This window comes from Hoplias malabaricus, chromosome 11, assembly GCF_029633855.1.
Source record: "Hoplias malabaricus isolate fHopMal1 chromosome 11, fHopMal1.hap1, whole genome shotgun sequence".
Taxonomy (NCBI): domain Eukaryota; kingdom Metazoa; phylum Chordata; class Actinopteri; order Characiformes; family Erythrinidae; genus Hoplias; species Hoplias malabaricus.
In genome coordinates, this window is record NC_089810.1 from 25,118,119 (window position 1) to 25,130,869 (window position 12,751).

Sequence of the window (12,751 nt, forward strand, 5' to 3'; positions counted from 1 at the left end):
CGCACACACAGTTTTATAACCTTTAGTTCATCCAATTCTGCACATGAATGTATGGTCACCATGCCCAGCCAGATGTGTACAAAGCCTAACAGCATTGGGCTGTGGAGCAGTGGAACTGCATTCTCTGCAGTGCTGGAGCCCTTTTCAAAGCTTTTAGGATGAGTTGAAATATTTCACCAATGCTTTCATAGCTGAATGCAGTCAAATCCTCACAGCTATGTTACAGCATCTAGTATAGAGCCTTCACATAAGAGTAGAAGATGCTCCTGCTGCAAAGAAAAACACTCCTGACCAGCTTCAATGCATAACCAATGTTGGGCTAGTGAGGGTCCACAAACTTTTGGCCATTTATTATACATTGCATTAACAAATGACAGAAACAGACAACACAATACAGAGATGTTTCACTAATCATGGTGTTATTAGCCCTCATTTCGATTTCATTCTTCCAGTAAATGTAATGTCTTGGTATATATTACATACACATCAATACAGACTCACTGGAAGTGAATGGAGCACCCGTTTATGAGTTCCTGGAAGATTCAGATGCTCCACTGGGCCATGGGGATGGGAGGGTCAGTACAGGGGGCCTGTGAAGCATGTCTTGGGTGGTGTGTGTGTGTGTGTGTGTGTGTGTGTGTGTGTGTGTGTGTGTGTATGTGTGTGTGTGTGTGTGTGTGTATGTCTGATTAAGCAAAATTCTTCTTGATAAAATTGATGAGGCCGTTTGTAGAGGAGTCATGGGAGCTGACCTCAGTCTTGTCCTGCAACTCGGGTTCGATCTTTTTGGCCAACTGCTTCCCCAGCTCCACCCTGGAGAGAGAGACAGACAGAGCGAGAGAGAGTTTGTTAAGCACTTCAGATTTTAACAAACACTAATCTAGCACTTATTGACCAGAGGAGGATAGGTCACCCCTTGTGAGCCTTGGTTCCTCCCAAGGTTTATTTCTCAACTAAGGGAGTTTTTCCTTGCCACTGTCGCCCCTGGCTTGCTCACTTGGGGGTTTTTAAATTTTTTTACATTTCATGTCAAATCTTTGTCTCACTGGAATTCTGTGAAGCTGCTTTGTGACAACATCAGTTGTAAAAAGCGATATACAAATAAATTTGATTTGATTTGATTTGAAATATCTTATTGCAATGTCTTAGCTGTAATTTGTGTTTCTAAGTATCAGCACTGACTTGTTTGTTGTCCATTGCATTTATGCTTTTTTCTTCTCTTGCTAGCAGTGCTAACTGAGTAGACAGAAGGCTTTTTTGTAAGTCACATTGGATAAAAGTATCTGCTAGGCGTCAGCACAGTGGATAATTACAATCCACACATTCTACTTGGCACAGGTTTTATGACAGATTCTCTTCCTGATGTGACCCTCCATTTCACCTAGGCTCGGGCCATCGCACTGCCTGCACACCCAGTGTGTTGGAGTGTGGGAGGAAACCCACACAAACACAGGGAGAACACAACAAACACCTCATAGACAGTGACCAGAAGTAAGGCTCAAGTCTGGGGCCCTGGAGCGATGTGAGAGCACCACCATGCTGCTTGGATAAGAGTGTCTGTCTGCTAAAAGCTGAAAATGCAAAGTAAATATGCAGAGAGTGTCCAGTGAACTCACCCCCACTGGTCAAAGCTGTTAATCTCCCACATCACACCCTGGATGAAGATCTTATGTTCGTACAAGGCTGCAGAATCAGACACAAGGAAAGAGAGAGAGAGAGAGAGCGAGAAAGAAAGAGGGCTTGATTTTACATCAGGAGTGTGCAATTAAAAGCAACATTGATGATTCTGAAGAACTACTGTTCTCATAGCAAAACACCCCACCCCCATCCTACAGTGTTTGTGTTAATTCAGAAGCTCAGCATCTTTTAAGCATATCTTTTCATACATTTTAACGTCCAAATGCCTCCAGATAACATTTCTTTGCTGTGCCTGACACAGCGAGTGAGCTTCTGGAGTCGACCAAGATGTTAAGTTTGTTTACCCATTTCCGAGCTGGTGCTGCTTATAAACACCAGACCTTTTTCCAGCTCACAAATTGTAGGAAACCTGAATTTTATTTAAAAAAGTGTAATGGATTAAAACAGTGAACATGGCCTTTAAGAAATATATTCAAGTGTAATAAATCTCCAAAAACAGGCCTTTAACCACACCCCCTTAAATTAGTGGTACACTCTCATAAAGTCTAAAAACTCACCAATAAGGACTCCAAGAGTATAAGGTGTCAGCTTCTTGAAAATGATAGAATTCGTCGGCTTGTTTCCCTGGAACGCCTTTAAACAGAGAGATGTTTTAAAAGTGTTATTAACTGAGGCTCATAAACGAGAGAAATCAAGATGTCTTGGCAGTATGTGTCTTGATTAATGTTAGCCTTAGGGGCACCACTAGAGGGCAGTAGACGTTGTGTTATCCCAGGTGTTTTCTCACTTTGTGTGGCAGGATCTTCTCCAGTTTCTCTCCACTCAGTCCTCCAGACTCCAGCTCTTTCTTGGCCTCCTCTGTTGTCTTTCCCTTCATCAGAGCTTCTGTCTGGGCCAGGAAGTTCGCAATCAGGATCTACACACACAAACACACACACACACACAAAACCTATTATTATGCACTATGTAGTTTATATGTATACATATGTTTGTATATTGTATACAGCATATACTCTTCTATGCACTAAATCATTTGATAACTGGATTGGCATCCAGCCACTGTAAAGCTATAGAATAGAATGCTAGTATTTTAAAAACAATTGTATGAATGTATCTGCCGGTTTTATACTTTGAAAACAATGATTCCAGTGGCAGTTAATTGATTCATATAATATAAACACATAGTTGCAGTAACACTGATATCGTTGCTGTCCAATGAAAAACATGTATCTCTAAAACAAGTAACTATACAGGAGAAGGAGAAAAACTTAATATTCAATGGAAGTCAATGTAAAAATAAATACTTAATAAGAAATTTCGGAGAAAAATATTTTCATTGGACAGCAATGACATACTGAACATACCCCAGGGTACACTGGATGTTACACGGGGACTGTACCTTATGGTGCAGGTTGTTTCTGATTGGGTGTTGAGTCTGGGCTGGAATCAAAAAATCAGCAGGAACCATGCGAGTTCCTAAACAGCAGAGTGAAAAGGGCATTATAGTTTTAGCACTCACAAGAACACATCCACAATCTTTACAGCTATAATCATCAGAATGGTCCAAACAGATTCATTCACAATCAGATTCATCCTCAATCATCTGATTTATTCTCCGTCATCGGCTTTATCCACAATCATCATCTTAATTTGCAATCATCAGATTCATCCTCAGTCATCAAATTCAACAACAATGGTTATATTAATCTGCATGAGGAAGGGGACCATGTGACTAAATTTTCATCCATGTGATGCATACAGTTATATATTTCCACCAGTCAGGTTCCCAAAAGTTACACAATGCATCTATAAATCAGGAATGCTAACCCAAACTACAGTGCGTAAAAACAGTTTGTTAACCTGTTGTATTCTGAGTGTTTACGCAGTGGGAGGTGTATTATCTGGACATTATCCTGCTATAATCTCAGCGTGTATGAAGTGGGAAGTGTATTATCTGGATGTTACCTGCTATAATCTCAGTGTTTATCAGTGGGAGGTGTGTTATCTGGATGTTACCTGCTATAATCTCAGTGTTTATCAGTGGGAGGTGTGTTATCTGGATGTTACCTGCAATAATCTCAGTGTTTATCAGTGGGAGGTGTGTTATCTGGACCTTAACCTGCTATAATCTCAGTGTTTATCAGTGGGAGGTGTGTTATCTGGATGTTACCTGCTATAATCTCAGTGTTTATCAGTGGGAGGTGTGTTATCTGGACGTTAACTTGCTGTAATCTCAGTGTTTATCAGTGGGAGGTGTGATATCTGGACATTACCCTGGTGAATGAGCTGGTAGAAGGCGTGTTGACCGTTAGTTCCCGGTTCTCCCCACACAATGGGTCCAGTGTGATAGTTCACACAGCTACCGTGAATAGTAATATACTTCCCATTGGACTCCATATCCCCCTAGACAGGACAAAATTAGGCATTTAAACCCTCCATGTCCAACCCTAATATTTAGATATGCAACCCAGTTTTATGCCCATGACTAGATAAATCTATTTAGAAATTCAGCATAAATAAATATAAAGTGACACTGGAGCAACCACATGAGCCTGTGGTCACTAGGCTAACTGCTAGTTATTGGCTGGAGGGGTCTCAGACATTGACGGATGGAACAGTGAAACTGTGATATCTGGAGAAGTGGACCTCAATCCAATACCTTTGGGATGAGTTGTAGTGGAGTTTGTGACCTAGAACTGGATATCAGTACCAGTCATACATATATTTGAGTTATTAATTACTACTAATTACTATATGGTTTAAATATATTTTCAATTTTCAAATGAATATTACCCACTTTGAAGTTGTAAAAAGTTTCAGTGAGATCCTGAACATAGCAAAACTTTCCATTTCTTCTTAGCTACAATAGCCTTGTAGCCTCAGTGCTAACTTTAGACACAAAACACCTCTCAGTTAATGGGTTTCATTGGTTTTCATAAATCAAGTTCATTGGGTTTCATACATGGACTGTAATTATTTTGGCCAAATGTTGCCTTATTTTAAAGGGCTAACTCTGCTGTTTTCTAGGAGGGTCTGGTAGCCCACCTGCTGGAAGTAAGCAGCAAACCGGTGCATGTACTGGTCATATGGAAGTAGACAGTGGGTCTCAGCCTGGAAAAAGTTGATGTACCAGATTCCCAACATCGCCAGCAGAACTGGAGCGTTCTGATTCAGAGGAGCTGAACGGAAATGATTGTCCTACATACATGGGGGGAAACAGGGAAACAGATCCTTTTTTAAAAGATTTATATGATTAATATGATTTAAAGACTCTACTGAGTTTTATTTTATTTTTTATTATATTTAAAAAGTGTATACTTGATGTATATTGTATATGAATATCACTACTACAGTATATAATTAATAAACATTTTGCAACAACATATCAGTTCATTCTAACAACAGAGCTCTATATGCATTTTTAATTACATTATTTATACACATCGCTGATTATTACCAGTTATCACTCACTCTTTGCCAAATATTGTATCTAAAACTATGTATAAAGTTACAAAAACTCACCAGCCAGTGCGCTCCAGCCAGCAGCTTTTCAAAATTCTCAAAACCTGGAATGTAAACAATTTAGAACCAACTTAAGGGCAATTATTATCAACTAACTCAAATGAATAAATTAAATAAATAAATAAAATAAATATTGTGGCCTTGACACACAGTAACTAACATGGCTTACCAATGTGCAAAGCGATGGACAGTCCGATCGCTGACCACAAAGAATAGCGTCCACCAACCCACTGGAAAACAAGATGGACACACTGAATACTGAACATGTGACATTACGTTTAGTTGTAAGGGCCTCTGTGTAATTTCCTGTGTAAAATATTTTTGGTTTTGGTCTGATGCAGAAAAATGTATATGTACTTGTCAACAGAAACTGGCTACATGCATATGCAACACACACACACACACACACACACACACACACACATATATATATATATATATATATATATATATATGCTCGGAAAAATAATGATAATTACAAAGAACAGAAAAAAATGTGCACTGGACTTGTAACTAGATCCTTAAGGACTTCACAGCAGTTGTTATAGTAGGTCTGAGGGTTTGGGGCCAGTTCTTTGTGGCTAATCTCTCTCTGTCAGGAAATTCCATGTCCAGTTAACAGTGGACAGATATGGACATGAACTTAAACCCCAGCTTAATATGTTGCTTTCATGCCTCCTCTCAGTATGCTCTGCGTTTACAGTAAAGTCAGAAGTGTAAACTCAAACCATACTGTACTGAAACCTTAGTAATTTATCACTTAACTACAATTACAGTGGATGGCTGTTAAATGGTCAATAATTAAGTTGAATTTAATGTGGAATACTCCGTAATCCCTTTATAATAGTTTATTATAAATTGAACATAAAACAATAGACCACACATTTGTTTCAATGTCACTGTAATGTATAGGATAAAAAATGTGACAGAGTGCTTTTACTCTTTACACTGCTCCCTTTTCAGAGACAGCCTTCATTCTGATAAGGGCACATGGTCACCTTTCCCTTTAAATATCAACAATGTGACTAGACGCAGCCGACTGACCTTTGGCATTGGTCTGACCTCTGAGCAGGATAAAAGTCAGAGGTATTTATATCTCAGCTCAGTTAGCAGAGACTCTGGTTTCTCTGCAGCTGCTAGAGAGTGAGTCAAACACCTACTTCACAGGTCAAACGTCCAGGGTATTAATAACCTCACTGTGAGCACTCTTCAGTAAAGAGACCTTAGACAATTCACACACACTCCACACATACACACACACAAGCAGGTTTGTATCCATGCATCGTGGGAGTTTACTGACACATAAACGTAATACTAACTTTAACTCTAAAAAGAAATGCAACTCTAACACCACATGAAAGAGATGTTCCTGCCATATGGGCCCCACAAAGTGTGTGAAACCATATTCACACACACACACACACCCACATACTCATGTACAAGATATTAATAACCTCTCTATGAACACTTCAGTACATACACCTCTGACATTACACAAAAAAGCACGCACACACACACACACACACACACACACACACACACACACACACACAGATAAACACACTTACATCCCAGAACTCGAACATGTTCTCAGTGTCAATGCCAAAGTCTTTAACCTTGGGCTGAATGACAAAAATAGGCACAAACGAAATTAAGCTTTTGACTTATTGAATTCAAATCAAAATGAAGTTTATCAGAGTTCAGACACACAGTGAATGAACTCACAGCGTTGGTGGAGAGAGCGACAAAATGCTTGGCAACAGCAGCTTTCTGTGAAAGAAAGAACACATTTAAATATTTGCTACAAGCAATCCACCTCCATAAGATATATCATATAAACCTAATACTTAATAAAAATATTTGTGAAGTATGAGACATAGTATTTATAATATATAATGAGGTATATATTTAATTCAGCTCATTGCAGTGCAGAGTGAACTCAGTAAACCCTCAGTGCCTCCAGAGTTAATCTCAGTCTAAACAGACTCACATCTTTGGCAGCCTCCAGGAACCACTCTTTAGCCGACTCTGCATTCGTGATGGTCTCCTGGGTGGTGAATGTCTGAGAGAAACCGAGAGAAAAGTAAGACTGTGTCAGCAGATTTCAACTCAATTCCATTCCGTTTTAGTTGCATAGTGACTTTTACAACTACCATTATCACAGAGCAGAGCTTTACAGGGAAACCAACAAAAACTACAGTTAAAATTGGGAGTGAGAAATATGGTGTTTTCAGGTTGACTTGGAGGAGAGAATTATGTGAATGTTTCCAGTACACAAGAATTGCCCTTAAAATTAATAAGGGCAAACATTGGATGATGTGACTTGTTGGAAAGATGTGGTGGCCATCTATTGCTGAACATTTAAATATCCTACACCTATCAAAAAGTTGCTGTGGCCATGTATGATCCCATCAGCAATGAACTACTGCTAAAATCTAAGGTTAGTCATTGGACCCAACCCATGAGAACCACAGAACACCCTCTACATTGCTAGATCTTCACAGAGGTTGTCAAGCAGGCAACTCCCCTTGTCAGAGTTTCACTGACTTAAACCCACAATACCTCCAGAAGGCTCAGCATATGTCCCATACCCACCTGCCTCCAAGCTAGCTGTACAGCCCTATCATACTTATATGTAGAGGAAAGGGTAGGTGAGAGAAATGGATCATACCATTTGCAAGGAGGCAGCTGGGAGGGTGCGGGGTAATGCAGTATTTTTGTTGCTAAAATTTTAGGTTTAACCAAATCATATTTATTTCATTTTTAACTTATCAATGGCAGAATTTTTTGTTTGTTTGTTTGATTGTTTGTTTTGCTCTGTTTAAATAAAAAACTAAAAAGATATCTTCACTGTCCAAACTAGTATTCAAACTAGCATCTTTACAAGTGAAGGAAAAAACCTTCTTAACTTCCAATGGAAGTCGATATAAAAAGATTATATATGAAATAATTTTGGAGCGTTTCTATTGGTCCATTTATCAGGGTATTTTCCCATAATGTGAAGTACACCTACTGTGTTCAAATGATATCTAAAAATCTACAAAAATTGAGATACTTTGGACATTGGTTATATATAATAAATTATATATAATTATTATATATCATTATTCTGAATATTTTGGGGGAAAAGTTCTTATGCAATCTTTTGCATGAGTGAATAAATGCTGAGGAATGCATTTGCCTGACGAGCATGAATTCCTGTCCTCCATCACTTCATCCTAAGGAGCGTGAATCCCTGTTTACACAGAGCAGATTTGCTGAGCAGTGTTATTCTAGCTGTTGAACCTTGGAGGCGATGATGAAGAGTGTCGTCTCTGTGTTGAGCTCTGCGAGCGTTTTTGCAATGTGTGTGCCGTCGATGTTGGACACAAACCAGACCCTCGGACCACCTGTAGAGTACTGTTTCAGAGCCTCGGTCACCATCAGAGGACCCTAACAACAAAGAAGTGCAGTTAGATTCAATCTGTCACTGTATTTCTCCAAATGCGTTATACATACGAGGAATTTGAGGGGTGAATGACACGTCTGATGTCGTGGAATGGAAGGGAGAAAAAAAGGAGAGGAAATGAAAAAGAAAAAGAAGTATGTTTTGCATTCACCAGGTCTGAGCCTCCAATGCCCACATTCACTACATCAGTGATGGATTTCCCTGTGAAGCCCTTCCACTCACCACTGCGCACTTTCTGCAACAGAGAAACAGAAGTGCAAAGCCATGTGCATTACTACAGGGTTAAAGGGGACATATTATGAAAATAATAATAATAAACACATGATCAGTGCATTTGCACATTAATGTATGGATGTGGAGCTCCTACCCACTCACAAACCATAAAATAAAACAACCCAGTCCATTTTTTTATTATCTAAGTCTGAAAACATAAGTCATTGTTGTGATATTGTTCTGCATCTTCAGAGACTTTAAAGTTGCCCCCACCTCCTTGTCTTAGTCTCTCCAATCACATCACTGGACCCGTGTTTATGTGAGAGCTCAAAGAAGAGGTTTAAAGAGACATTAAAAGGAAGATTTGTGTTTTTTGCTCCTGGGGCTTCCCCTAGTGAAGGGGTTGGAATGGGGTTCCAGCCCTCCTTCAAATGTTACATAGTGCAGTTTCTGCTGAACCCAGTGTAGCAAGACAGAGGCTCTATTCTCCCTAGTATAGGTCAGTGGAGCATCACTATGATTTCAAGCTGTAATTATAAGGTTATAGTTATTACTTACACTCTTAAAAATGAAGGTGTCATAGTAAATAAAATTTAAAAATATCATAGAAGAACCACTTTTGTTTCCATAATTCATCCATATGTTTAAATTGGTAAAGAACCTTAAGACTGAATTTAAACCCTAAGGTTCTTCACACTCACACATCCCTTAAAATAACATGGTTCCTTATGGAAACAAAATGTGTTTTTTCTTTGGCATTGCTCAAAGAATCCTTTGTAGCACATTTATATTTAAGAGTGCATTGTGTTCTTTTAATAGCACAGAACAAACACAATGAATGTGGAGAAACATGAGCACCGAAAAAATATGGTGAAAACGAGAACAGAAATAAAAAAAAACGGTGACCTGTGGCTTATTGTTGTTTAAAGGAATAGTTGCTGGAACTGGTCATTTTGAACAGGGCTCGTTAAACAGCGGGAGAACACTGATGTTGTGTTTGATACTTGTGGTATTTTGACCAAAGCACGTCACAGATGTTTCACTGAGAGCTCAGAACTGTGTTTTCTTGTAGAAAATGATGAGAATATGTCCCCTGTAACCTAATGCAGTTCCTAATGACCAGAAAGTATTTTATTGAAGGCTTATTTATGCAACTAATTTTAAGAATATGTTTTCATGTTTGTATACTGAATTTATAAAACGCAGTTACTGAGATTTTCAATGTTTGTTTATTCAGGTGTATTTAATGTTACACTTTTCTGTCTGTGTCTGCAGTGAATGAAACTCACATGGCAAAAACCCTTCATTTTGTCCAGGACCTTGTTAACATCAGGCATCACGTCTTTGCCTTCCACACTGATGGGAGAGTTTGAGCGGTTTCTCAGAGCAACGTGGAGCACAGCACGACCCTGAAAACCCACCACCCACACAAACACAGGTCTTATACACAGAGTGCTATGAATCAGAAACTGTTTATTATAGCTTTTAATGAAAGAGATAATTGTACGTTTACTGGACTCATTTACTAGAAAACCCATCACACAGGTGTTATGCACTGCATCCCATGTGTTACTGCACAGTTCAGTACCTGTACACAGTAGTTCATTTCAGTACTGCACTGCTCAGTACTTAATAAACAAACAAATTAACATTGCCTTATTATACTTTATTATTTTCTTAGGCTTTAACAGAACTCTTTAACACGGAGATAATTAACTTACTTACTTACATAAAAACATTCATGCAGCTCTTTCTAGACCCTCAAAGTGTTCACCCTGTCAGTGACACACTCACACCTGTCGACAATTTCCTGTAGCCTGGACTGAATGCATCCTTGACTTCTAAATACAATTTTTCCTTCACTTGTATTCCATTAAACCCAGATCCAGGACTGTGTTAAATAATATTGTCTGAGATATCTTGATGAGAACCTCAGTAAAGTTGATCTTTTCTCCAGAGAACATCCGGTCACGAGCAATCTCCACTCCCCTGGACTTTGCCTAAAAAACAAAAAAGAATGAAACCATGAAACTGTGTTGGACTCTGGGTCCTCATCGCTGCAGTTTTACAGTGTGTTCTGCATTGTGGTATCTTTCTTTATAATATGTATTGGAGGTCATTACCAGCTCTATCAGCATCTTCATGACCTCCTCATTGATGAGGTTTTTGGAGTAGTCCAGAAGAATGTCCCCTTCATCTGTTTTCAGTATTAGGCTAAAAACAAAGAAACAAAGAAGAAAATATAAGTGACACTTATTTTTAATCCCATTTTGACAGTCATTATTTGAACTGGTGAAGCTACACTACTTCAGAAAGCACAGATCCACTTCACCACAGTCCATAGTGTGCTCTGAACCTGTCTGGCATGTTTGGCATGGTTACTTTAAACTCACAGGCAGATGCTCCTGAGCAACCTTTTGATTTCATGCTGTTCTGTAGATATCATGCCCATTATAAACAAGCTGGTGAAATTAAAAATGCCTGTGTCCAAAAACATTTGGAAAAAAGTCATTAAACAAGGAGACCTTTAAGCCACTGAGTTTTATAATGTGGGCCTGCTGCAAGTCAATAAATAGAACATGCAACTTCTTACTGGCCTCAAACAGTACAGTAGTAAAACTTAGCGAATAACTCTATATATAGTTACACTGTTATTACTTTGTAAATTACAGTCGTTACACTCTTATTACTGCTTAGATTACATTGTTATTGCATTTTAGGTTATTTCATCACACTGTAATTACATATTAGATTACATAGTTGTTACACTTTTAACCTTTCTTACATTGTTGAACGATGCAATATAATATCTTGAACCTGTTTAGCCTGTAGATGGGTATTAATTTTTAAGTAATTTATTATTATTACTATTATTGTTGTTGTTGTTGTTGTTGATGTTGTTTTATTTTATTTTATTTTATTTTGGTAAATACAGCAGCTTCGTACTTTGCATAGTTTATACCTTGTCAAATAGATTAGGTGCTATAAGGCAATTACCCCAGACCCCCTGGTTAAAGCATAGCCCCTCTAATCATTTATCTCTAGTGATGCCCCTGTATAATATTATTTAAATTTGCAAGGCATGGATATGTTATATGATGACCTAATTCATCTGACCTTCCTGATATTTCTGTTCACATTATTAACCTCTGCATCAACAACTAATCAATATAATAAATATTAGTCAGAATATTTAACAGAATGAAATATTGATCTGAGCACAACCTCTGCAGTTTTGTTTCTATGAACATTTCATGATGAATGGAAAAAACACAAATGGTGCAAAAGTATCAAAGCAAAAACTAAAATTTAAATGCCAATTCCACTAATTATTATCAAATTTGTTTTATTAAAAATTCAAGTTAAATGATTAAATGATTCATTATCTGATGATCGCCTTTAGGCTCAAAATATGTTTGCTGCCCTTATTGATGCAGTCTGTTATTGTAACTCTCAGAGAGGCAGGTGAATTTTACCTGAACTTGTTGAACCTTTGCAGATCTGCCTCGAACATCTGCCTCATGTTGAGGCTGGAGGCATTGGTCTTGTACCATTGCTCCAATTTCTGGAAGTGTGAGTCAGCGCTGAGTCCCATTGTGAAACTGCTCTCTCCGATTCTCTCCTCTCTGACTCACAGTGGAGACACTACTGGACACGTCCTGCTCCAGGGAGGACCCGCTCAAACTAGAAAAGGGGGCGTAGCTGTGGTCACACTAATCCCCCTCCAACCCACAGCTAAAAAACACACACATGTTGTTTTTTCTGTACTTGTGAGGACTTCCACAGACTTACATACTTATTGTAGCCAAGTAATACTACATCTACACTGTAAATGATATCTGTAAATTTTATGGTAAAAAGCTGTAAAACCATGACTATAAATGACTGTAAACTCTACAAAGGTTCAATACAGTTTTTGTAACAGTGAAA

At 38.4% G+C, this 12,751-nt stretch overlaps 1 protein-coding gene across 1 annotated transcript; it reads right to left on the reverse strand.

The window, feature by feature from the left end:
- Positions 1-422: 422 nt before the first annotated feature.
- Positions 423-12,436, reverse strand: gpib (glucose-6-phosphate isomerase b). Its single transcript, XM_066684759.1, has 18 exons — positions 12,298-12,436; positions 10,945-11,035; positions 10,753-10,821; positions 10,111-10,230; positions 8,760-8,843; positions 8,446-8,592; positions 7,151-7,222; positions 6,886-6,930; positions 6,729-6,782; positions 5,330-5,390; positions 5,161-5,204; positions 4,684-4,836; positions 3,912-4,041; positions 3,038-3,114; positions 2,426-2,554; positions 2,196-2,271; positions 1,617-1,683; positions 423-813 (listed from the first exon to the last, which is right to left on the reverse strand). The coding sequence occupies exons 1-18, from the start codon at positions 12,414-12,416 to the stop codon at positions 690-692; spliced, it is 1,662 nt and encodes a 553-aa protein (XP_066540856.1). The 5' UTR covers positions 12,417-12,436; the 3' UTR covers positions 423-689.
- Positions 12,437-12,751: the final 315 nt, after the last annotated feature.